A 27,613-nucleotide genomic window follows, 5' to 3' on the forward strand; every position below is an offset into this window, starting at 1 on the left:
TTCGAGTCATGGTCACCAAATAATCACAGCGCAAGTCTGTTTCAGCCAACTAAAGCATTCAGATTCCGCCAGTTACATTTCCAAGAACGCCGTGGCCAAGTAGGTCCGTGCAAGGAGCGCGGGGTCCCAATTTAAAGCCAATTTAGGAGAACAAGTGGGAAGTGGCCGCCAAGAGTGCATGGAGAAAAGCCACTTAGGTGAGCACTTCTTTCATTTAGAACACGGCGCAACGAAATTATCGAAGGCATGATTTCTGAGGAAATAACGCCACGCGCGCCATTTTTTCTTCCGCATAGTTCACCGAGGGCGCTACAGATCCTCACAATCCGCCGTCTTTGACGTATTATGAGTTTATGCAACGGAAGTTTCGCTACCATAATTGCACGGGCGTAAATGCACTTAGAGCAGCAGCGACGACGCACAGAGCACTCTATAGCGCCGCGAAAGCTGCAACGGCAATCAGTAACGCACGCGCGGGAACTACGGGACACAGAGCTAATTGCGCTCATTGTCGTCGAAACTCGCCGGCCCTCAGTTTCTGCACCTCGAGGGGATTTGCGTTTGCCCGGTAAGTGCGCAGCTCCACAGAACACCGGCGGGCGAGGGAAAGCAAGCGAAACCTCGGAACAGTTTGCGGCCACCGAACAAGGGAAAAGAGACATGCCTGCTGTCGGCGGAATTTAGGAATGAAGGAAAAGGGGGGGGGGGTTGGAAGGGGGGAGGGAGGGCTCAATCGGATTGTGCGCACGCCCACACACACCCACACTCTGGGCGGTGGCGTCTCTTTCGCGTCGTGGATAAGAGAAAATCCATGCCAAAGTGGGATCGTGCAAAGGCACCTGCGCCTATAACCGTGAGCTGACGTGCTTACGGGGAAAGACAGCAGCGTTCACTTCCCCAACCCCGGAACAAAAGAAAAAGCGAAAAAAAGAAAGAAAAAAAAAACCAGAAAGGAAATCAGTTTTGTTTCTTTTTCTTTTTTTTTGCTCTCTCCTCGGCATGCCAGAGAGTCAAGCTGCCTTTTAGCGCGCATCAGCGAACGTCGTGTTCGGTGCACATGTCGGTGACAGCTCCCAGTGCTTCCCGGTACATCCCAAACATACCCGCTGAATCGAAAGCGCATCGTGGGCACATACTAGGAAACAAAAGAAATAAACGACTGTAATGGAAAAGAAAGCAGGGAGGAACTAGAAATACGCGACAAAGAAATATCGCGAAGAAGTAAGAAAACGGAGACTATCTAGGGGTGAGACAGACTTCCTCGCGGCCTCTTTCTTTGGCACGTGGAGAAGACAGTAGAATGCTCTTTCCCTCTTTTCCGAGAAAACAAGAGCCGACGATTTCACGCGAGGCGTGGAGGCGCTCGCAGGCTAGAATATCGCGCTCTTTCTCCGCTAAAGGAACGCCGGCGTACGACGTGGGTGACGAAACACGTGACAGACTTCACGAATTCCTCAGTTCAAGTGGATGCGAAGAGAAGCGGCGTGACAATTGCGTTGACTTTATATCGACTCTATCAAGAAGCAGAAACAAGAAAGGCCTGAGAGAGAACATGCATTATGCGACAAAACGAAGAGCCGGATCTCGTTATTCAGATCAGAAGGGGTGAAGCCTCTTCTCACTCCTATGCGCACACCTGGTTAGAGTTTGCGACCGACTGGCGAGCATTTCAATATAAGCAACAATACAAAACAATAAAATTGGGCACTGGTTTGGGCAAGTTGGTATCGGTATTACATGACGGCGGGTATTGCGCACAAGCTAAGAGATTATAGCACATGAAGAGACAGACACAAGCGTAAAGTGCCAATTGAATTTTATTGGTGCGCAGGGTGAAGTTTATACAGGCATGAGATGATGTACATTCAGATAGGTTACAGGTAGAATGACAAGAAAAAGCTTTGAAACAACCAAGTAGAGTGTAAGTGACGCTAACACGTGAGTCACGTGCCGGAAAATCTAGAAACGCCCAGCTCGACGGGCCCGCAAAATCCGTTTATAGCTGCGGACTCTGCAACAGAGAAACTATCTCTGTTTGTGTCAGCCCTACTGATGCAGCACTAACACAGTGAATTACCAGGCGATCAATTTTTCAGCAGCCTCAATTACCTCTCTTGTCGTCTGGTTCTGATGCTTTTTGATCACAACGCAACCTGCAAAAACAGGTTGACAACCAAAATCTCGGCAATGGACCCCCCCTGATTGCGGCAAAAGGTGCGTGAGCCAGACCAACACCACTTGGACAGTATAAGTCCTCTACACTGTTGAACGACGCCACTCGAAACGCAGCTGCGCCGTTTATTACTTTGACCAGACAGAAATATACGTAAATGATAGGCTTTGTGAGCACGATTAAAACTTTCTAGGACAATGAAAGGGCAATTAGGAATCCATCAATCGGTTTTGGTGATTGCGCGTTGATCACAAAGCATCTGATCCAGATGACAAGGAAGATAATTGAAACCACAGAAATTATTTGCTTGTAAATCCACGGTGTCAGTGCTGCTTCAATAGGGTTGACACGAGAGATTGTATTATGTGTTACAAGGGATGCGGCTATAACTTGCTTTTCCTCAGCTCCTTCGTGTTGGGCCTGTACGTGCTGCGCGTGTTAACATCACTTACACTCGACTTGTTTATTTTAAATATTTTTTTCGTGTCCCTCCACAGTAACGTAACTAGATGCATGCCATATAATGACTGCATATAAGCGTCACCATGTCCACCGATAAAATTGAATTGGAAGTTCGCGCTTGTATCTGTTTAGTCACGCGTTATTGACCCATAGTTTGTGTGCAAAACCTGCCGTCATAAAATAAAAAAATTTAATAAAAATCACGCCCCATTCCACTGCTGTGAAGGTGGATTACCAGCGAAGCTGTTTAGCACACGACATAGAGGTGACACAGAATTTAGATCAAAGGTATGAGCAAATTTTATTTCACTTGAGCGGCGACGGTGGTCATCCCGAAGAAAGACACACGCACACACAATTTTATTTTGATCGGCAGTCTTGATCGGCGGTCCACATTCGCGTGGACGACTACCGCCACCTCGGGGAGCCGGAGGAAACTAGACACGCAAGCGCTTGGAACGACGACAAAGGGAGGGTGGTGGGAGTGTACACATGGCCGACGCGGGTCGCACAGCGGCAAATCTTTGAGAAAACCTTATTATCTATCTGAGAGCCTGATGATATTGAAAATGGTGCCTATTGTTAACTAATATACTGAAAATGCATATCCAAGTGATGAGACAAGCTTTTGAACAGAATGAAGCGATTTTGCATCAAATTGGGAAGCTGAGTTTTTGCACACGCAGATCTGTTGACGGAAACGAAAAATGCATAGAATCCTGGCCATAGGCAGCTTCGCTGTAAAGAACGAGGAGGACACGCATAACCTCCTTGAGGACACGCCGCGTTCGACACGTTTTAGCTCTGCACGCTGCGCGGGCACGCGCGCGGAAGCGAGCGTTATCTTTCCGCGCATGCGCGCTCCTCCGTGAGGGAAGACGTGCAAGGGAGAGTTGTCGATTAGGCTCGCGAGCCCGCCGCGGCCCCAATGCGGGCGTTATCGGTGACGGCCGCGCGTTCGCCTCTGCGGCGTGAGGCCTATAGTTACTGCCGGTGCCTTTGCCTGCTTCGTCGTTTGTTCGCCGCGGCTCGTCAAGAACAAAAGGCGCGAGAGCTGCTCGTGGGCCGGGAAGAAAGCCTTTGGCCGGGGGTGCTTCTTCCCTGAGCCGCCGAGTAGAGAACGGCGAGAGCTCACTCTTGAAAGCCGGCTTCTCTCCAGCTCATGGCTCTTTTTGTCAGGACTGTGAACGCATGAACGACCGGGAACCAAAGCAGAGGGCGCGATAGGAGAAGGACTCGCGCACTTTGAAGCTTAGAGAGCATGGCATCGACGCGGGCGCTGCCTGCTTGTTTAAAATAATAAAAAAAAAAAAAAAAACATTAGAGGGGAGACGACGACGCATCGCCTGACGAGAGATATCGAGATGACAACGTTTTTTTTTTGGAAGCTTTCGCGCTTGAATTTTCTAACTAAATTCTCGCCAACTCGAAGTCCTCGACTTCGGCACAAGCACGCACACAGATAGACACACAGGCGTGCGCGGAAACTGTAACAAAGGAAGCTTTTTTTGGTGCTTCAAGTAACGCCCTGTTCTGCATGGATGATGCTTGACGAAGATTCAGTTCACTGCTTTGCTACGTAATTAAATTACCTCTGACCTGGGGCCTTCGTGTGTACGATTAAAGCGTTCGCGCTAACGGCATGTGTCGCTAAACTTTTGGTGCTCAATGTCCTTAGCACTTTTGCGGGTATTTATAACTAACTATTTTGCGCGTCTCGTACACTGGGTTACGATGGAGTTCAGTATAATTACGCCCGATTCTCTTCGCCCTTAAATTGTCTGTACCTGCCATTTGAACAAGCGATTCAAGCGGCGTGCGATGGCCTGGGGTATCGCTAACAGTTCAATTCAATAAATTTCTTTTTAAGCGTGGGCACGCAGCGATAGTCCTCATTATGCGATCCCAGAGTAAGCTCTGAGGTACGTGCGGCTGCATCGCTTTTTTTGCATCACGTTTAACTATGACACTCCCTTGCAAGCGGCATGGTCATTGGCACGAGACGGTTTGGCGGCAATCGATATGTTTACTATATGGAGACAATAAGGCTTGTCCTGAATTATGTTGTAAATGTGGTGCCCCTGTGCGATCTTAAAAAGTGTAAAGATTAATAGCAATAAAAACATATTAGCGAAGGATCGTATCTGCAAGGTGCATCTAAATTACTGGCGCCTAGCTCAAACTTCTGAAAACAGACATCTCCTCAACCTCATCATCATCATCATCAGCCTATATTTATGTCCCCTGCAGGACGAACGCCTCTCCCTGCGATCTCCAATGACCCCTGCCTTGCGCCAGCTGATTCCAACTTGCACCTGCAAATTTCCTAACTTCATCACCCCACTTAGTTTTCTGCCGTACTCGACTGCGCTTCCTTTCTTTTGTTATCCATTCTGTAACTCTAATAGTCCACCGGTTATCCATCCTACGCATTACCTAGCCTGCCCAGCTCCATTATTTTCTCTTAATGTCAACTAGAATAACGGCTATCCCCGTTTGCTCTCTGTTCCACACCGCTCTCTTCCTGTCTCTTAACGTTAGGCCTAACATTTTTCGTTCCATCGCTCTTTGTGTGGTACTTACGTTGTCCTCGAGCTTCTTTGTCAATCTCTTCAATATACGCCACGCCTATTGACTCGAGGCATACAATATATCCCTATGCTTCTTCATAAACAAGCAACTTCTTTCTGCGAGGCTGCAACGATTGCACGGCTTTCTAAAATAATAAATAAATAAATAAAAATGGCGTGTTTTTCGACCACAGTTCAATGCCGTATTGCTCCAAATGCAGCAGCAGTTGTGCGCCTGGAAAGAAAATCAGGAAGAGAAAGACAGCACCTTAGATACTTTATATTGAATACATGGGTATTACACGGCTGGTGCAGTCCTTTCTACGCACGGGCGAACGCACACCGCGTACGATCGTTCCTTCAACCTCCACACCACGGGAAGTTAGTCCTACATGATCTCACGCGCATATATGCGGCGCCGCAACTCAGCGTCTTTTCCTCACGAACGACAAGTGGGGCAGGCTGACCCAGCTCCCCATGCACCCTCCCTCCCTTTCTCCATACCAAACCAACAAACAAACAATGCGGTGACCGACAAACAGGCAAGAAATATAAAATAAAGGTTCCCTAAAGTGGCCGTTACACATGGCGTTAATGGCACGAAAGAAGCACTGGCTCACTGCAGTCCCAGGAACTAGGCCCGCGCGCCCGGGTCCTTCGGCAGCCAGAGCCTATAAAGCGGCCTCTCTTGCCTTCTAAGTGCTTTTATTGGCAGTAAAGGGACACGTGTAGTGGCGCTAAATAATAAGCTCTCCCGTCCTATATAGTATATATATATATATGCTCGACCAGGCGCCTCGCCCGCTTGCTTGACCGGCTGGCACATCGGGTTCGCCTGCAGTGGCGGGGGCAATAAAAGAGAGGACGCGACAATAAAGGGCAGCCGAGCCGCACAGAGCTCCTCCGGGCGAGTCACTCAAAAACGACGGCGTCGGCAGCCACTGGCCGGTTCTCGATGATCTGGCATCGTTTGCTCTTTTTTCTATCGCAGTCGTTATTACTACTTCTTTTTAGTAAACTTGCGGCTCTCCGGAGGCCACGTCTCTTCACTGAGTTGAGTTGGCCAGCCTGGTTTTGAAGCGAGCGCTCTTTGGAGATAAGAAAACGTTTCTGCGTGGCGCGACTCGGCCTGCTCTTTTCAACTCGAGGAGCGGTCTACCGCATAAAAAAAGAAGAAAAAAAAGAAGAGAAAAAAAAAGAAGAGAAAGGCACGGGTGACTGAGTGTATGACTATCCGGCCTACTTGAAGACACTGAACGAAACTTTCGTATGTCTGAATCGAGGAACTGCTTTTGGCACATTAGGAAGCTTTTAATATACGTACATTACTGTGATAAAGACAACTCTTACCTCGAGACTGCTTTTAGGAAGCTTTTAACGTGCGTACAGTTGCGAGCAAAACGCTGGATACAACTGCCGCCACCGAGGCCTTTTTTTTCTTCTTTCTTTTTTTTTTGTCCTTCGCGCCGTAAGCATGAAAGCTGAAATGAACTGGGGCAGCCTTCGTGCTCCTGTTTGAGCGTTGAGACAATTCCACGTTGCGCAAATCTGCTAGAAGATGTTTAAAATTTTTGCTGATGTCGTGTTCTCTAGACTTTTGCTCCCATCTGAAAATTACTGATAAAGGCCTCTAACTACTTGTATTGGCAGGAAAGGCCACTAAATAATACTCTCTTTGGCGCTATCTAGAAAGAGAATGTGATAGCTGCTAGTTACAAGAAAAATGTGGAACACCACTGTTTTGGCTGGCAAACTTTAGATTGCAGAGCATGAGAACCATCGGAAATGGCTTCTTCGCGCGTAGCAGACGGGTATGCATTAGAATAAGGATTATCAGTCTGCGCAGTGACTGAGTTTGTTTTGTGATAGGTCTCCATTAAAGCTTTCGAAGTCATGTGCCCGTAAGTGTGCTTGTGCATCGGATGCCTCCATTCCTGCCAGCCCGTTTGTGTTTTCGCTCGCTTTGAGACGCCACACTGTTTAAATCCGAATATTGTTCAAAGCTTTCAGAAACGAAAATTAATGCTACAGGAAAAAAAAAGAATTTAAGAGAGAGCAGTTACCTAGTAATCAGTATGGCTGGGTGATTTCAGGTCGTATATTTTATAATCAGTAATTATATCCACGCATGCTCAAATAAAACTAAAATTTCATGCTTCGTACCATAACCTAATTCAATGATTGGATGTTTTGCTTTTACTTAGTAATTATGAGAATAATAAAAGCTCTAAACTTTGTTGAAAACATTGCTTCCGGAAGTTGCTCACACGTTAATAAAAGCAGCGTCATAGAACAACATTCTCTCAAAAACGATTGAATCTTCTCTCCGCAAGTGACAAAGTAACCAGAGAGAACAATGTGCTCAGTCCTAATGTACTGTCTGCGCATTGTTTGTGTCACAGCAGGCTAGGATTTGGCGAACGCGCCTATTTACTAGGCCTTCGTCAGGCTGCGCCCACTGTTGGGTCTCAGCTCCGGTAATTCTCTCCGGCGCTACAACCTGCCGAGGCCAGTAAAATGCTTTCAGCCGCTTCATGTAGCAAAATGTTTTTGGAAGAGCTAAACAAACGGTCCAACAACGTAATTAGGGCACGCGTCATTACCACGGCGGAAACAAAAACCTAATAAAAAGCAAAGAAAATACTTATTTGTCACACCTTCTGCAAATGACAAGCAATTAGCATCCTCAGCCTCTCGTTTACTTTGCTTTTTTTTATTGAACCCACCAGCAGATCGATTATCGTGTGGCAAATAAAAATCAAGCCTGCCACAGATTTAATCCTGCCATTGTTAGATCACCCCTGCCCAATAGCTGCCAAATAAACCGACTGAGCTATGGCGACAGAATTTGGGCAAGAACTTTTACGAATACGAACAAGTAGTTAAGGAAAGAGTGCTACTTAACCACAGAGAATTACATCGGGCATAGGGTTAAATCAGTCAATCTACCAGTAAAACAACAAACATATGAAAAGAAAGAAGGAAATAATAAAAATAACGAAAAAGAAAATACAAATGGCCTATGACTGCAGCCCGAGCAACTAAACAACTACTTGCCTAATATTAAGCAAAATTCTCCAATGAGCACACGTAGAGGTAAGCGGCAATACACAATAACAAGGGAAAAAAAGTTGCTTTATGTTAATATCAGCACTACATATCATCTACTCTATCCTTTCCTTCTTCTTATCCATCTTTCCTCATTTCTCCTTCCCCAAGTCCAGGGTAGCGAACTAGACACGCCCTTGTCTAACACATAACGTCGTTGTTGCCTTTCTTTCTTGTCCCTGGCTCATACCCGCATATCGAATGCGGGTATGCGCCACACGTGATTTTATTATCGTTAATCGTGACGTAACTGACGAGCATGTGATGTTATTCATTTCATGACCTATCACTCATGTTAGTCATACATTCGTACCCTTCTATGTCAGTTTTGGTATATACCAAGTGAACGAGACGCCACAAGGTGGCGCGACACATCAGAATTGTTGTACACGCCGGTCGGTCTACTACACAGACGCGATCTCCCGGAACTTAGCCCTTAACAGCGTCGCTGTAAATGTATGCCGATCCAACGCCAATGTTGGAATCTATCTGATGCGAAGCGGTTAATTAAATGATTTACATCTAACGGCGATGCGTACAATTTTGGTTGCTTTCATGATATGCTACGTGCAGTCTCATGAAATGTTCATGCTTATCCCCCACAAAAGGTCACAGCTTTATTGTCATGCAATTTTATGTCTGCGCACTGTATCGCTCACAAGCGGCGCCGAAATGCAAGCCCAAGATCAGGCGAGTGCGCAGTGTGAGGCGCATACGCACCGATGACACAAGGAAGAAGGCGATGTATGATGCTATATAGTCGAGGGAAGAATGGTAACGACAGGTGTGTGCGTAGAAATGTACGTCACGTATTAAGCAATGTTTCGGGATTCTGTACTCTTTATGTCATAGTGGGGCATGACCATTCTGGAAGATTGGCCCTGAACGGGAACACATCCCGTAGCTCCTAGATACTTATTGTCTAAAGAGAGAGAAAGAGAGATAATAGATAGGTACTTCCGGTTGGCTACCCTGCACGGGGGGAAGGAGTAGTGGAAGGAGTGGAAGGGGGTGGGGAGAGAAAGAGAGACGAGCACAAACAAACCACGTAATAAAATTTAAAAAGTAAATAAAAGATTCCCATCAATTTTATTCACCATGATATTAAGAGATTGATATGATTTATGCATGCCTGTAAGCCAACAATTTATGTTCAAGTTGTATTAAAAAAGTTATATATATCTTACGCAGAAGAGAGGTGGTGCCTACTTGGTCAGCCTACAAGGGATTGTTTGTTGAAGCCGACTGGTCTGGTCTGTGTGAACGCTTTTGGCTAAGTTGTGCCTTCCGCGCGCATGCGCGAAATCCACCATCCCCCCACCCTGCCCTCTCCAATCTTTCTGTCCCCCTTTACTTTACGCCGGCGTAACGTAGCTAACCCGACGCATTTCTGGTTAACAACCCCCCCTCGCCATTCATTTCCTCCTCCTCCTTCACTGGTAATGAGCAACACGAGAACAAGGTGAGAGCTGGAGCCAACGTTTCGACGAGTGGACTTGTCTTCTTCAAGGCGACATGTGCTCTCCTCGGCACAGTATATGTAGGTAGGGCTCTTCTAAAGGAGAGAGAAGGTAAGGTGGGTGGGTGAGGTAACGAGCGAGAGTGTGTTAGCGGCTAGAGTGTCGAATTGAAAAGACAGATAATGCACTACTGATAGGCGGTGGAGCAATTTGAGGCAGCGCCATGTGTTGGCCGGTTGCCGTGTCATTGAGAGTTCCTCTTTTCGTGGAAGGGGCCTGGACGACGGGGAGGGGGGGGGGGGGTAGTATCGGCTCCGCTGGAGGTGAGTGAGCTATCGTGTCTGACAGAGAGAATAAGAGTCGCGGCAGAAGAATGTCATTCGTGGAAAAAAAAAACAATAGGGGGGGGGGATGGAAATATATAAATAAAAGAACAAAAGGAATGAGTAAAAGCTAAGGGAGGTTGGAATGTTATTGACAATCGCATAACGAAAAAAAAACAACAACTAAGCAACTGAATGAAAAATAATTAAGTGCTGTTGCCTATGGTTTGCAGTCAGCATAGCGAATAGATTCTAAAGCTCCCTTTGAAACGTTCATGCCTATATATTTGTTGCAATGTCTTGAACTTATGAATGAGGTACGATTCTCTATATTTTCTGTCTCACACAGAACGGAAATTTGGCTGTAGTATGTAGAGCTTAAGTTCATCAAAGTTATGACCTGGTTGGTTGAAATGCTCGGCGACGCTATTTTTAGCTTTGCCCGGGCGATGTCCGTTTAACCTGGCGTTCATTGATTGCCCGTTTCACCGATATATTGTTTCTTACAGTTCCTAAGGAACATTCGAGCATATAAATTACGTGGGAGCTAGTGCAAGTAAAGCTAGTTTTCCCTTCGCGCGTGTAGCTATTTGCGGTGCTTTTAATTTTAAGGTCACTTTCAAGGTGCCTGCAGGTTTTGCACCTGGGGCGAGAACATGCTTTTACTACGGGGGAATGATGTTGGCTGACTTTTGCATGCACTAACATGTCTCTAATGTTTATGTTGCGGCGATAGGTAACGCTTGGTACATCCGGGAACGCTTTTCTCAGACGCTCGTTACATGATAATATTGATGGGTATTTTCGTAGGATGTTGTTTGTTTGTGAGGGCATTAGAATATTTTGTTACAAAGGCTGGTGGTCTATCAGATTCTGGTGTAGGTTGTTTCTTAGCTAATGCCGACTGCCCCTCTAATCTTGACGCGACGTCATAAGCCTGGTCGAGAAGAACTTGTGGATGATTTCGTTCCGCTAGTGTTACTTTAAGGTCATTTAGCATTTCCCCCCCTTCCCCGTCGTCCAGGCCCCTTCCACGAAAAGAGGAACCCACAATGACACGACAACCGGCCAACACAACGGCGCTGCCTCAAATTCCTCCACCGCCTATCAGTAGTGCATTATCTATCTTTTCAATTCAACACTCTCGCCGCTAACACACACTCGATCGTTACCTCACCCACCCACCTTACTTCTCTCTCCTTTAGAAGAGCCGTACCTATATATACTGTGCCGAGGAGAGCATATGTCGCCTTGAAGAAGACAAGTCCACGTGTGGAAACGTTTGCTCCAGCTCTCACCTTGTTCTCGCGTTGCTCATCATCTTAAATTTCCATCTCCCGCATTCCCCGTGTTTTCCCTCCTTCACGGGTAGCTTCATATAACCTTTGAAAATCTTCACAACCACAATCTCTCTCTTTCTATAAAGGTATCCGCCGAGATAGCGACTCACCCAACAGCGGACCAGCAGGCACGCCAAACCCGGGATAGCAGGCAAAAAAAAAAAAAAAAAAGCTTCGCTTCAAAATTACGCAGCGTTTCGACAACCGACATTTAAAGCGACATGTCTGCTGTTTTTTCTAGCTAAGACATTTTACCCTGCGGCATAACGACTTTAATAATGATAAATGGCGCACCTGTGTGGTAGCTGAATAATCAGCCATTCCCACCTCTCTGTTTCTCTCTTTCAGTTTATCGAGAAAGAGTATACGGTCCCAATAAATCAGCGTTATTGTTCAATACCCAGGTTAAAAATTTTGGTAACGGCGCACATTAACAAATTTACCATCCTTTATTTTGTTCGCAGCTGTTGCTGCGTGCTCAGCAAACGTGAAGTTATTAAATATGTCGGCCTTTATATTCAATGCTAAGTTTCGGCCCATGTGCAGAGGAGAATTTCTCTTTTATTATGGTAACGCTCGTCAAAAAAATAATAATAATAAATGCATATACGTGTGCGTGGGCGCATGCCCTATCCTATATGAAAATATCTTTTGTTTTTTTTTTCTTCTGAATGATGCATGAATGCCTCTTGCGCAACATTATAGAAGCGGTGCCGTTTAAAATGGGTTGTGAAACTTCTGCCGGTTCCTTTTGGGACTACGCTCACTAAAAAAAAAAAAAAAAAAACGAGACGCTATGTCGACATAGGAGGTGCCGGATGACGTCGCCATTTTCTGAGTTTGCAGCTTTTCTCAAAAAAGAAAAAAAGAGAGAGAGAACAGAGAACAATGAAGAGAGGAGAACCTGCTGCATAAGCGTGTAGTGACATATCCAAAAAGGTAGCGAGCTCGACGGCAAATGAGCTTACGATAAACGATAAGGCTGCGCAGTCAAGGCATTATATAAGCACGCCATTTTTTTTTTTGCTTCTGTTCTTTGGCTCTGCGTTCTCCGGCGTATGTAGTTCAGGCGTATCAGCCTAATGCTCCGAAAATGCGTATGTGAGTGATTCTCCTCCTGCGAAGAAGTGGGTAGCAGTCTTTCGCCTGACAGTGTGTAGTATATCAGATATCCGTGTGCAAGCCAGTGAATGGCGAATCTCTTATCTCATGATGTAAGAGAAGCAGCGACAAGGAAAGGGTCAAATGAAAGATGGAGAACTTTCGCAACCTGACGTCTTTCGCAGATGCAGAGACGGATGGAAGAGCGTGGAAACTTGTTACATCGATGCAACTTTTTTTTTCTCGTTTCGTCAAGTGCCTCCCGTGAAAAGTGAGGCTGCTTATACTTTTCGTTGTTCTGAATGCTTGTACCGCGATAGTTTAAATAATACTTGCCATTCTCGTTTTTCTTTTTCTACGGAGTTTGACTAGTACTTTTTTCTACCTCATAAATTTAGAGTAGATCCAGCCAGCGCTCACCGAGGCTCGTTAAATTATACCAGTTAACGGCGACGCCGTTTTTCAGCCGTGCCTCCATCATACAGCCTTTGGCAATTATCCTAGCCTAGAAGAGGCTTTGTTGACCTGTTAGTACTAGAATGCACTCGGTAAGGCTCGCTTAGCAAAGCGGCATGGGATAATATGCTAGAATGAGTAAAACCTCATTTATCTGAGAGTTTTCAGTGGGCGCGTATTGGTCATATTAACATTTTCAGTGTCATTGACGTACCGGTAGGTTTCTGCGTGTGCGTAAGAACGAAATTCGGTAGGAGACAGCAAACGAAGATAGGAATGTGAGGACCATACCAAGGGTGCATTTGTGATTGTCTGTGCAATGTTCTTCCTACTGCGTAGCCAAAAATAAACCATTGTGTTCGTTTTATAATATCCGAGAAAAAAAAAAGAAAAAAAAAACCGACACTAGAAGTCTGTCACTCCCCAGAAAGCCCAACACTGAAAGAGTTATGTGAACGTTCCGAGATATTCCCCAGGTACATTGGCTGCCGGAGGGCTTTTTTTTTTTCGCCACAAATATCGCAAGCCGGCTCTTGACGTATGCCTTACTTAGAAGACTTTGCTGAAAGCACAACATTCATATATTTTTTTCAGGGCCTGTATTAAAAAAAAAGCGCTTACGCAAGCATTTTTCGTAAGAGCAAATTTCAGCAAATCCGGGTTCTGTCAGTGGTAAAAAGCAACAGCAAACGAAAACTTTTGTGAATTCGGCCCCAGATTTCGTTGCCCTAATTCTCGATGCGCTTACAGCTTCAAGTAGCAGCTTAGTTCACTGGGAAGGATACTGCAGTTAGTATAGACGTTTGCGGAGTCCAGTTTCTGTTTTAACAGCGGAGCTGTTTAAGCCGGGCGTAATGTGTCAAGCGCGAACAGAAAATGTGGGCCGATCCTGGCGATAGTGCAGAAAGGGTCCAAGCGCAATGGCACCTACCCATGTGAACTAGCGAAGCTGAGCCTTTACAAGTCTAGGTAAGCATGGTTGGGACTACTTAAGCTTAGCCAATCGATAGCCAATCAATAGCTAATTGATAATCGAAAAATAATAAATAAATTGCGGAAAATGCTGGGGATGACTTGGTAGTGCTTAGCCTAGCCCAAAAGCGAGGACTAGTTAGGTGCCCATCAGCTCCGCTGTCTCTTTAGCATTGCCCCTCCAGTGCAAGCTACGCACTTTAAAAAAATTATTTAAAAGTGTCGAGCTATCCTACTACTAGGTATCCGTATTATTCCGTCTACATTACGGGAATATGCGTCAATAAATATGCGCGTCATGAGAACTAATATAATTCGATTACACTGAATTTCATACCAGATTTGAAAGAAATAGATTAATTCTTTTATAATGCATATATAAAGTTCATCGCAAAAAGCTTCTCTCTCGCCTGTGACGGCAAGCTCATTGCGATGCCTAATAGAGAATTCACGTGTTGTGTTGACTGTTAAGTTCTTTTTCCACGGCGGCCTTCACTTTTCCGGCTGCACGAGAGACGATGAGTTATAGAAGAGCGGTGCTGTAGTCGGCAGCGAAGCGGATCCAAGCAGGCAATCGTTGTACAAGGAAGCTGTCCCACAGGGCAAGGCTCACAGATACAAGGCACTCGTGCGTCGAGAAGCCCGCGTCGCTCTCTCTAGCGCAAAAAAAAAAAGAAAGGAAGAAAACGTTGTTCCGAATAACTAATCGTGGCCGACGTGTCACCCGCTGCCTATTTCCTTCTCCTTGCCCGCGTTCAAACTCGCAAATATCCACCGGGCCTATAACGTACGCCTCAGTTGGTTTGCGCGACCTCCTTCGACGCTTCCCTTCTTTATTGTTTTTCTTTTTTTTTGTTTTGCAAAGCCCTCAGGGCACAGTGAAGTGGAAGGTACATCTCTAAGTTCACTACGAGTGCGACGATGCGGGTAGTGCTGCTTGGTGCCGATATACTGCAGTTGTTGGTGATGCTGCCTCACCGCTTTTCCGGTTAGGAGCTCGGCGGGGGATCCAGAAAAACGGCGCCACCACGAGCCACGTTTTTAGGGGAAATAAGTAGTATAGAATAAGAAGTGGGGGAAGCACGGAGGCGACGCTGGGACGGGCGTTTCGGCGAGCGAGCCGGCGTGTATGCCGGCGCGCAGCGGCGCGCGCACGGCTCAATTTAATTACCGTTCTCACCTCGACGACGTCGCTGCTGCGCGGCGCAGCTCTTCGAACGAACGAAGCCCGCATGCCCCGACGCTGCTGCACGGAGGAGAAGCGGGCGCGAGATCTCCGCAAGGCCGGATGCGGCCGCCGTTACTGGGGCACCGCATGCAGTCGTAGCACGACCGCCGCGCGCGGTGTGGCCCGCTGCGGAACTAGAGAACCACGACCCTGCCTGGACCCCCTCCCGCCTTTCCCCCACCATGTATCCTTTTCTCGCTGCTATCTCTCCCTTATTCTCCTTCTTCTTCTTCCCTCATTCTCGCTCCTATCCTGCGCAGCAAATTCTTGGCCGCCGGGCAGTGGTGCGAAAAAATCTCATTTTGCCCCCGTAACGCGGGCTTTCCCTCGCCGTGACGGTTTTCTCTTGTTCGCGCTACACGGCGATGCCACCCTGCTGTGAGGGAAATGAAAGAAGAAGGAGAAGGAAGAAAAAAAAAAAGATAAATGTTTAGCCAGGGCGCGAATACCGGCCTAATGACGTGGCGTTGCAGCCCTTGCGGAAGAAGTATGTACATTGTCCGCGTACGAGCACGCAACGCCGCCTCGAGCTGCCCCTTTCTCCCCGTGCGTCCATGCGTCCTGGGCGCAGGCACGTTTCCTTGCATTCTTTCTAATTGCCGAATGTGTTTCTTTCTATACATCCATCCCGAGCAGAAGATGAGACTGGTACACTGCTTGCCGACGTTAATCTCATGTAACCCCCCCCCCTCCCCCCCCTCACGTCCCGGAAACGATGGGCACGCAATCTGTGCCCGGAGAGCCTCCTCTGGTGGAGTCGAAAGGGAGCTAGCGCGGAACCAGACATAGGAAAGGCAGCAAAATGTGTAGCGTTGTAAGTATACCCACGCAAGGCTGATTTGATACACCGTGTTCAGCAGCGATGAACACTGCCCCACCAGAAAAGGAAGGAAAGAAGGGAGGCGGAAGACGAGGTATCTTGGTGGGGAACGCACAAAAACTTGACGGGAAGTGGTCTTTTTTTAAAGGTTACCGCAAAATGGTAGCCGGATGCCTAAAAGTGAAAGGAAAAGAAGACGCGAGGAGCTGTAGTAGACGAAATCAAGGGGGGAAGAGAAATCTCTGCAGAGACGGGGACAGCGACGAGAAAATTACGGAAGCAGTCTGCCCTGCCCTTTCAACAGACGACAAATTAAGAGAGCGCAAGAAAGGGGCTGCGTGGAGGGGGGGGGGGATTTGTTGTCAGCTTCCAGGAGGGGTATTTTCAGAGGGGGAGACAGAGCGATGGAGGAAGAGAAGAGGAAGGAAATAAAACAATTTTGACAAGATCCACGAGTTTTCCAACATCACAAAGGACTCCTAGGAGAAATAAAATGCCCGAGAAGCACAATGGCCCGGCGATCGTCAAGAGGCACAAGAAGAGAGAGAGAACTAAAGAAAGAAAGGTCTTCAGAGGGGGCCTAGACGAAGACTGCTGGCCTTCCACAAAAGCACGTCCACCGCGGCGCAGATCGTTAAAGCGAGGGCAACGAAGAGAAACTGCAATAACAGCAGCCTTCTGCGGCACGTCGTGGGCTCCGCCTATAGCAAACCCACGCGCCCTCCTCCATACCGCCATTCTGTTGTCGTTTTATGGTGAAAAAAAAAGGGGGGGGGGGGGGAGAGCGCAGCGTACGTATATGTTTTCTTAACGCAAACCATGGCAGTGCATGCGCTTACGTACAAAAGAAGAGATCGGAGAAAACAGTGAAGAAGAAGAAGGACAAGCAAAGGAAGGCGCTTAGCAGAGTATGGAGGAAGGCGTACGACCTTAATGATCGAGATGTGCTTTTTTGGTGCTTGTTTGCGGCCAGGGGGCCAGGAAGCGAAGACGGCGCGGTTCCGCTGAGCATGTATGCCAGTCATCATCAATTACGGCCGAGATGATTCTTGCCCTCCTCTCCGCGCTTTTCGCTTCTACAGCGCGAGCAGTTAGGCGTGACAGACACGCCGCATATCGTCGGGGGCCGATGGCTCGTTCGGCCTTCGAACATGGCTGCCTTCTTCTCGTTCCGTATGTCCGGACGATTCCGAGTTGAATGCATCGTGTTCTGTCTTCGTTTTGCTCGCGTTATTTGTTATGCACCACTGAGGCATTGTATACTTCTGCGAAAACACGAACCAGCGGCATGACAAAGGAGGTGATGGTGGTGGTGTTAATAAATGCATTCGACGGCCATGCTAGTGCTGGGGAGAACGACCGTGGAAAGACAAATCGATCCTCGTAAAAGTTAAAGAGCAATAGCGAAAGAGAGAGAGAGAGAGAGAGAGAGAGAGAGAGAGAAACGTGCACGACTTCTTTAAAGGGTCGAGAAGGCGCGACAAGCTTATTGCACGCTGATCTATGGTCAAGAAAGTGTGGTAAAGAAAAACAGAAGGGTGAGCAAAAGAATATATAAATCAGGAAGAGCTTGTCTGATCTAGTCCTGAGCGCATTGTGCGATCCCCACTTTTCTTTTTTTTAGCGCCTGCCGTCTGTGCGTTTAACAACACACATCAATATGCTTCATTGCCGCATTTGGCGAAACATACTGCATTTTATTTCATATTTTTAGAACACATTAATATGCAGAAAAATCACTTGAAACTAATATGAAGATTTGGCCTGTTTAAATTCATTGATTGCTTGAAGAAGCGGATATTGCGCGAACAATCTCAATGTGTACTTACTAAAATGGCACACTTTCATTATTAACGTTGTAACTATTCGCCTTACGACAAATGTTGAAACTGTGAATCTGTAGCCGAGCCGTAGTGACGTCATGTTTACTTAGCAGCTAGGGGAAAACGGTTACACGAAAAGCAGGGAGGTTAACCAAGAGTGGGCCCGGTTGGCTACTCTACATTGGGGAAAAGAGAAAGGCAAGGAAATTGTTGAGAGAAAGAGAGAAAGTTAAGATTTGATGTGCACTGGAGTTGCCGACGTAATGAAAATCCCCAAGCTCTGTGTCACAGACAGTGTCTCAGTCCACGTGCCTTCAAGAATCACAGCGTAGTTTTTCTGGCCTTCTGAGACTGCGATATGCGATAATATGGTCCCAATATCTTGTAAAACGAGAATGGACTTTCGTCTAGCTGGTTTAGAGTGGTGCGGAGAGCAAGCCTCTCATTTTCGAAGTACGAGCAGTAGCATAGAAGGTGGTCTACAGTTTCTTCACCACCACAGGCATTGCAACCTGTACTGTCGGTCGGTCCAATCAAGAATGAGTATGTATTGGCGAATGCAACGTCCAGGCGTAAACGAATAAGTACGGTTCCTTCACTTCGGGGAAAACTAGGTAACAGGCGCAGTTGCGCGCAAAGGTCGAGTGAATGCAGACGATGGCGAGTGAAGCCAAATGCGTGCCACTTTTCCAATGCCAAGTCATGTTCTAGCTTGCTTAAGTTATGGGTTGCGTCAGCCCTTGTCAAAGGTATAGACCTAAATTTGTTACTTTGTGTGCATTTTGATATGCCATTTGTCAACAGCTCGTGTCGCAGGTACTAAAGACACGCCTACGCCTATCAGAAACCACTTTAGAGATAACAGTACTTAAAATGTGCTTTCCAAAAAGCCTGCCACGGAGCAGATCGGGAGGAAATTAATTGTTTCGTATATTTTGAGGGACAGATATTCCTGTGATAGTCGTAGGTATCCGCCATGTAGACATGACTTAACTACCACTTAGCTTTCACTTCGCGATTGCACCATGAGTCAAGAGTTAACTAGTGAATGTTATTAATTAGCTACCTCAACAATGAGATTTTTTATGCAGGCAGTTTTTCCTTATTCTCTATATCTACCTGAAATGGTTGTGGAGCTCCATTTTCCCAGGCAATTAACAAAATATTGTTACGTCTAGCCTATTTCTGTCTGCACTAAAATATTCTGTCCGAAAAAAAGGAAAAGAAAAGCCGGTGGCATATGCTCTGCAATAAAATGTAAAAGACTTGAAGATAAATGACGTTACCACTCGCCGGATTGCGCTAACCTTGTAATATAAAACTAGCTTCCTGAAATAAACTTGTTCTTTCGTAGGGTTCCTACTTGTAGCGGTTATGAAAGAAATATTTCCTCCGAAAGCAATAAAACAGTGGTGACGCGAAATAAGCACCTAGAGTAAATATCTAGTATGATTTAGATATAGTCTATCATGCATTGTAAAAAGTGCTCTCGGCCCGGCAGGCATTCAGAACCACCCACTGCGTGTGCGAAGATATTAGCTGATATTCAAGATTTCACTGAGATACGATTTGATATGAAGAGACATATTCGTTTTACTGCAGCTGGTTAGGAACCATAGCCGTAGTTTCAACATCGCGCTGAATTTAATACGACGGTGTAAAAGAAGCGAATAGGTCAGTTAGGCTTGGCAGATATGCTGTCCTGTGCGTGTTTTTGGTGCCAGTCTCATTTCTACACATATATATGGTCACCTCGACTAAATAGGATATGAATATGATATGTCAATATGATAAGCCGAAGGACTTGCCGACTAAGCTAAGTAAAAGTGGAAGAGTGTACTCCAGGTGTATGATGTGAGGAAATACCCTTACCTTGCGTTTTTTTTTTCAATGACCTAGCAGTATACGCTGTAGTACAGTCTAAAGAGATGGGTTATAATTTTTTCATACCTTGCTTTGCTGTAGGAGCTAGTCAATACCATATTGTAGCGGATTAGGTGGCTCGTTAGAAAGGACTACGAAGTAGTGATCGGTGCGCAAAAGGGAGAGTAGAGAAAAAAAAAGAAAAACAAAGGAAGAGCAGGACCCTTCTGTTCAGGAAGAAAAAAGCAAGGAAAGCAAGGAGAGGTACACGGGTTTGTCTCCCAGATCAAGACCACGTACGTGTACCATTCTACGTTAGAGTATAAAAAAAAAACTTTGTTGATATTTTTTAAGTAAAAAAAAAAAGGATAACACTTATTTTTTGGATAAGTGCGGCTAAATATGAATACATCGTTGGTATGTTTTACACGTTGAAACCTGTCACAAGGCATATTCAATGGCCGGAGAGCTATCATCTTTTAAAAGCAAATGTATGGATGGCCTTTCTCTCATGTGAAAGACGAGGCTGCTATTCTATAGGCATCGTGTAGTAACTTCCGTTGCTGCTGTTTTTGTATGTCTTCCTCTTTCCTTCCTACCACTCTTTTTCTACACCCACGTGCATGGTAGCAAACTGGAAACATTTCACTGGTTAACTTTTCTACCGTCCCCCCCTCCAGCCCCCCCCCCCTCCCCCCCTCGCTCTTTCTCGCTTGGTCATAGCGTCCTACACGAATCAGGGCGGAACACAGATCGTTCCTTGGATACCACTGACGTAGAACGCCGGTCGCGCCGACTAGGGGACATTTATTCCAATACATTAGTGCGTCTGGCTCCCTTTGCTGCTTTTACGTGTTCATGATTATATTGATCGCGGCCGACGAGGTCGAGTTAATTAGCGCGACGCCGTTTGTTCTTGATTACGGAAGCGGTCTGGAGAGACCGCGGACGGTCCCAGGAGTATCTAATTCCGCAGAAAACGCAAGAACCGCAAGCACGGCTGTCGGAAGGAGGCTCCGAGGGAAGAGGCAAAGAGTAACAGCAAATAGTCATGACCTGCGATGAGTCACGCTTTGCTTAATCAAGAGAACAGAACTGAGTCCGCAAAAGGAAAAGCGCCGACCTGAAGCCACTTAAGCCGAGTCGGAAAGCACCGATGTCACGGCGCTGCTTCTCAGCCATTAGCCACGATGTAGGATGATCCGACAGACAGCATAAGGTGACGAAAAGCGATGCATTAGCAGGCGTAGACATAGGCATCATAAACATGAAAACCGTTAGTGTAAGTTCTCTTTAGTGCTTATCGATTCAACGGCAGCGCGCTTGTTGTGACATTGACGAACATTACAACACACAAACAAGCGTCGGTGCCGCGGTATGTAGCTAATCACTTTTCCAAACACACATTGCAACTTTCTTCTAGGATAAAGTTAATCAGATGAAATCGGTATTATTTCGCAACATTTCGATTCATCGGGTGGCTGTCACTTACAAGAGCTCTGCTGGTCTTAGAGATGTGAGGCAACATTTTGTCTTGTGTAACCAACCCTCGTTAAGAGTTTGTGATGAGAAAAACAACAACAACAACAACAAAACACACAAAAAACGGTCCATGTTGTTGTCTCCCACACCAACTGAAATCATGCTGCCGCTGCCTGTATGTGACAGGAGGACAAGCTGTCGTGGAACATAAGCCCTTTTTCTGTGACGTCATTGGGAGAGGTGGGTGATATTTTTTCCGCAGAACGCGTCTGACAGCCGGACGACGCCACCTGACGTTTATCCAAGCAAGCCTGCTGAGAATACCTTGATAGTTTTTGTTGCTTGCGAGGATTCTGTAGCGCCTTTTGGCTTACAGTAAAGTGCGCCATTAACACCATGTTGCCCGTTCTTCCATTTTCACGGTGGCAGCTTGTTCGTCGTGAAACTCCAAAACAGGACGCCGTTAAAGGAAAAATAAAAATAAATATTGATGTTTCTGGACACGTACGAGATGTGATATTTCAGCTTCGTTTTCTTTCCGGCATTTTTTTTCTTTCTTGCTTGCTTGACACGTGTGTTTGCTTTTGACTTGGAAATGTTTGTATCTACGTTCTAGACGCTGCTTACATCACCTAGTGGCGTTCTTGAATGCACAGTCTGTTTGTGTTGTGCCTACGTGAAAATAGCGCAGCAGTACGAAACTGTCGCTACTATGCCTTGACGAAAGGAAATGCAAACGTTGCAAAATGCACGGGATTACACACGCCAGGTTATCACCGAGGTTGTCGTCAAAAATAGAATCGCGTCCTTGCATGCCTCTAACTTCGCGCACACGTTCAACGACGTGAAAAAGTTAGCAAAAAATGTAAAATTGTTTTCATTGTCTTGTATTATGTTTCTGCCTAAACGCTTTTGCGCCATGACTCGGTTTTGACAGCACTAGAAAAGTTATTTCTTATTGGTGCACAGTCATTCCCATGAACAAGCTTCACGTCTGTTTCATAACAATTTTTTCGTTTGAAATTCATTAAATGCAGATATCGTTTGAGAATGCTAGCTCTCTTTTCTGTTCCTTCTCTTCTTTTCGCCCCTTTATCCTCTTCTATCAGTGCAGGGTACCGCAAACCGGGCGTGCGTCTGGTTAACTTTCCTGCTTCTTTCTGCTACTTGAAACAGTTCCTGACCGCAACTTCCCAGCTGCTCAAGATTCTGGGCGGAAAAACGTGGAACACGTCAGTACAGACGACGTTGAAATTGTACAGGGCACTTTTTCTGCGCGTTTTGAGATTATAGGCTTGCCTCTACCGACCTACACTTGCAGAACAATTATTCGTGCTCCGTGGGCTACTCAAGCTCGGACTCTCAGAGTTTGTGTTGGTTTGCTAATGTGCACGTCAAGAGCGGGAACCATTTAAATCGCCCTGGACCAACCAATACAAACGCACATAGCCATGGAGGTTGTGGCAGTCCACATGGCGCTAAAGTTTGGCTAAAGTTACGTGGGACACCCTGTATATCGGGTGTTCAACATTACATTTTGTGAAAATTTTAAAAATCGTCCGTGGCAGATAGCATAATTCTTATTGTTGAGCTGGGTTATTCGAAGAGGCGGACATTACTAGCACGAGAAAACGCAACACATATTCAACCAATGAACAAAAATTGACTCATGAACTTCTTAATTAATTACTTTACGACCCATATTGCAATTTACGAATTGTAGCCGGTGAGCTACAGGCGTATCCACTTGGAATGAATTTCCAGAATGACACCAGTTTGGAGATATGCGCCATCAAAACTCGTCGTAAAACAGCACTGTTGTTTCACTTACTTTTTTTACCTAAATGCTGTTTTATACATTGAAGCACAAAAGTAACTGGAACGCCCATGTATTTCGTCCCACACTTTAGCAAATAATATCTTGAAACTGGTGTCATCCTGTAAATTCATTTCAAGTGGATGCATCTTGCAAACTCACCGGCTACAATACCTAAATTGCAACATGTGTCGTGAATTAATTAACTCAGAAGTTCATTAGTGATTTTTTGTTAATTAGTTGAATATGTGTTTCGATTTCTCTTGCTACTAATTTCCGCCTCTTCGAATAACCCAGCTTAACAATACGAATTATGCTACCTGCCACAGCCAATTTTTAAAAATTCCGTAAAGCTTAATTTTGAACACCCGATATATATTGCAATTTACGAATTGTAGCCGGTAAGCTTGTCAGACGTATCCACTTGGAATGAATTTCGAGAATATATATAGGTGTGTGTGTGTGTGTGTGTGTGTTGCATCGCTTTTCGTCTTTTGTTTGATTTTACTGTCTGCTTTGAGGTTTCTGAGCTCCCTGATCATTTGTAAAAAGAGTTGTAAACCGCTGAAATCACAAGTTGGAATCGCGAGTATTTCGGACGCAACAAGAAATACTGTCACGGCCGAAGAGAACGTCGCGTGCATCGTAAAGAGATTGTGTTACAGAATAAAAGGGTGCCCTACCTGAGAGCCTGTTGCAGTCACAGTAATTGAGTTGAGAGCAGGAAGAATCACTGTATTATGCTTTTTTTTACTACTAAAGGGCCTTTTTTTTAAGGTTAGGGCCTTGGGCCTTTCTTTAGAAAGGTAAATTACCTCGTGAGAAAAAATGGGGTCATCTGCTATTTATTTCTGCCGAGAATGATTTGCTGAGGAAATAGTTCTCACTAACGGGCGCACCCTATTTTATTTTCGCTAAAGTGTTTAAACTTGCGAAAAGACATTGACTAACAAAACGCGAGAACTCAACTTTGAACAAGACAGGTTAAAGATACTTGAACAAATTTGTTTAATAGCATGAGGCTTGCAATTCAAAAGAACAATTTAACGCTGTTTTCTGGTACGTGATCAGAAACGTGGGATGAGTTTGTTCCAGAATCGTGTTTTGTTATATTTAATAATTGTCTGCCTCAGGAGCATCGCTCGTTAAAACGCTTGCATAGCATAACGTTGTATTCTGACTCGATGAAAAGAAAGCCATGGACGTTCTCCTTCAATATAACTCGCACGATGCATAACGAATGGCTGATGATGCCTGGCGCATGCAGATGAGCAGCTAAATGGGCATGCAAATTTCCCGCTCCTTCCCGCTTGCCCATCTGTTTCTAATATTGTACTGTATAGTATAGCAAGTCCTAGGAAATATGTTGATCGCCAGCCCGTTAATTTATATGCATCTATTTTATTCTATACGCACAACCTTTTTGTACGTGTTATCAACGACATCAGAGAGAAAGAGAAACAAAGCGTCTGAAATGCCGGGAGCCCAGTCAGACGCATCTTCAGTCCTGTTAACTGGTGTTGAAGACTGTGAGCGTACATAGGTGTTTGTGTTTGTACATTTTTTACTATCTTTGTTCTTTATTATTTATCTCCTTACCAATGAACCACGAAGTGCGCAAGGTCTCGCGAAAAGTGTAAGATGTTGCGGGACCCCAGCATTCCGTGCAGAACAGTTTCACAATATAGCTACTACAATGTCGGTGCGTCCTTTTACAAGGAGCTTGCGGCGTTACGAACAGGGGTACGATCTTTCTCTAACAGTCTCTTAAAGTTCCAAACAACATACTAGGTTCAAACGTCACCTCTCGGTAACAGAAGTAAAAGCGACGCTGTAGCGACGGGCACGACTGCATTTGTGGACGGCATCGTATATTCTTCCTAGACATATATGAAAGGCGTTCTATATGTAGTTTCTTCCGATAAACTTCATCTAAGAGTCAGTGCACTGCATGCCTTGTTGTTAATTCTTTCCTACGTGCTTTTCTTCGGCACTGTTTCACCATGTTACCACATCAACTCGCCCAGCTGTCCGTACTATTGCAATGTATATATAAAATGTAACCTCTAGTGTTAAGCTGATAGGCAAGCTATCGAATTAAGTAAAGAAAACGGCAGAAGTCGTCAAATCAGGAAACATACACATTAGTTGAGCTAAAAAAAAAAAGAACTTGAGAGCGTGTGAGCTGGATGAGTGAAAATATCCAAATGTCCGTGTATTTAAACTTCCAACCTAAAACAAGTATGCGCATGCATATCTACATTGCATTTATTGGTTGATTTTAACGTTAGAAAGCTAAACCTGCGACATAAACGACGTCGTATAGGCGAAACACCTGTTTTTATTTCGACAACCGCTACTCGGAGGAGACGATCAAGAACCTCCTCTGTGAGTGCGTGTCCCCGTTACAGAGTGGCAAGAAAAGTGCTCGCGACCACGGTCGAAAAACTGACCGATCGCCCCTTGACGGAGGAAAAAAAGTTTATAACCCTATCCTACATGGGTTTCGGCACTCAAGGACTTAAATGCGCTGCTCCGATACTTAGGGGCTTGTGATTTGTGCGACCGACTTTGAACGTTGTAGCGCATTATTGTGATTCCTTCCTGTCTATTTGTTATTTATTCTATCATGGTTTATTCCCTTTAGCCCTTTCTCGAGCGCAGGATAGCCAGCCAGTACTTACACTAGCTAACCTCCCTGTCTTTCCCTCTCTTTCTTTCTCGTCTTATCTCGAACACCTCGAGTTGTTTACCATGCATGCATATGTATATGCAAAGGTGTCTCTGCATTCCGCCCGTTATCAGAACGCAGCTTTCGACGAAAAACATTCAGTGTGTGATTCTGTGATCCATGCATATAAAAAAAGAGAACACAATTCCCTGAATAGGCAGAAAGATTGTAATTGGTGATCAGCCTAAGAATTCAGTACAAGTTGCACACACAAAACAGCACTGAAACCACACTGCGCTTCCGCGCTACAAAACATAGTTCCCGAGGGACGCCGATATTGAACGAACTTTGTCGTCGCCATGCCGTAAGATTTCCTTAGTAAGACGGCGGTGTATTTGTCACTACCATGTTAAGCTGCCACCGATTATTTGGTGACACAAAGATAGGACGAGTGCTGTAAGGTCTCGGGTGTGGAGCTTGTACTGAATTCCTTAACGTCCTCCTATGGACGTCCCCCATAACAGTGGGTTATGAGGGAGGCCGTAGCGGAGGGCTCCGGAATAATTTCGACAACCTGGGGCTGGCACACGAGAGTTGTTTCATTTCGCCTACACCAAAATGCGACTGTCGCTACCCGGAATAGTACCCGCCGCCTCGTGCTCAGCAGAAGACCGCCATAGCCCCTCAACCTCCGCAGCGAAGTCTGTAGTATTCTTACCCTAAGTCAAAATAATGTGGTGGTCATAATCATCATCAGGTCAATTTATGTCCACTGCCAGGGTGAAGGCCTCTCCCAGCGAATCTCCAATTACCCTTGTATGACGCCAGCTGACCTCATCTATGAGGTTATCGCCGTGAAACAAAAAAGGCATGCCCAACTCACCGATGACCTTGAGGTTGATCACGGTGTTGACGGAGCGTGCCTTGCGGAAGTCCACGCGGCAGCGGTACTCGCCGGCGTCCTCTTCCTCGACGGGGTCGAGCTGCAGGAAGGCGGGCCGGTTCATCATGTTGAAGTAGGCCCTGGCGCCCAGCTCGCTCACGGCCGACTGGCGCGCCTGGTCCACGTGGCCGCGCCGGGCGTCCAGGGTGTAGATGGGCGCGGGGCCTTCGTCCTTGTACCACAGCACCAGCGCCACGGTGTCGTCCGCAGACGGCGGAGTTATGTCGCACGGCAGCGCCACTTTTCCTCGGATCACGGCCGTGTACAGGATGGACGCTGTGCGAAAGACGAGGTGGAAAGGAAAAGGAAAGAAGACCGATCAGTCGGCGAATCGAGCATATCTTAACGTTCGAAACAAGAAAGTGCATGATAGAGGCACTTATTTAGACCTCCTTACCAGGCATTGATACCCCGACATAATTCTAAAGAGTAGACAATCAATCAATCAATCAATCAATCAATCAATCAATCAATCAATCAATCAATCAATCAATCAATCAATGAACGTTGTGGTCAGCTTAAGCGGCACTTAGTTAGTGTTTTACGTAGCCCACGTCATAATGCATTTCCAAGGCAGCATTACTTGCCTCCGTAATATTTTTTTTCTGGTATTTACATTCTTTGAAAGCCAGTTTGAAAGCCACTTTGAAAGCCATTACTTGAATTTTGCACAAACATTTATATCTCGAACAAAAGTTGAGACCCGTGGCGCCATGAATGGGCCTGCCGGTTAAAATCAGTGGTACAGCCTTGGTTCGTGTGTTCGACAAAGGCAACATATTGCAGCTATTCCACCTTCCGGAACTGTGCTAGAAAAAAAAAAACATTTTTTTTACCGATGCCGTGGTCTACCCAGTTTAGTATATATACTAAAATTGGAACGATACAGAGAAGATTAGCATGGCTCCTGTGCAAGGATGATACGCAAAACCGTGAAGCGTTCTACATTTTTTTAGAGAGCATACAAGCTCAAGCATTGCACACGTGCTTGGGCCTACCACG

General features: G+C 45.8%; 1 protein-coding gene and 1 non-coding gene across 2 annotated transcripts in view; one reads left to right on the plus strand and one right to left on the minus strand.

Annotated features, from left to right (window-relative positions):
- LOC119455699 (protein turtle homolog B-like) overlaps positions 1-27,613 on the minus strand; it is a 298,519-nt gene that overhangs the window by 89,131 nt on the left and 181,775 nt on the right. Inside the window, exon 2 of the mRNA XM_037717123.2 lies at positions 26,552-26,887. Within this exon, the coding sequence (XP_037573051.1) occupies positions 26,552-26,887 (336 nt within the window). The remainder of the gene's footprint in view (positions 1-26,551; positions 26,888-27,613) is intronic.
- LOC119457150 (U6 spliceosomal RNA) lies at positions 27,460-27,563 on the plus strand. The gene has a single exon (XR_005193166.1). It is a non-coding gene; the product is annotated as a U6 spliceosomal RNA (small nuclear RNA).

Source organism: Dermacentor silvarum, chromosome 6, assembly GCF_013339745.2.
Source record: "Dermacentor silvarum isolate Dsil-2018 chromosome 6, BIME_Dsil_1.4, whole genome shotgun sequence".
NCBI lineage: Eukaryota > Metazoa > Arthropoda > Arachnida > Ixodida > Ixodidae > Dermacentor > Dermacentor silvarum.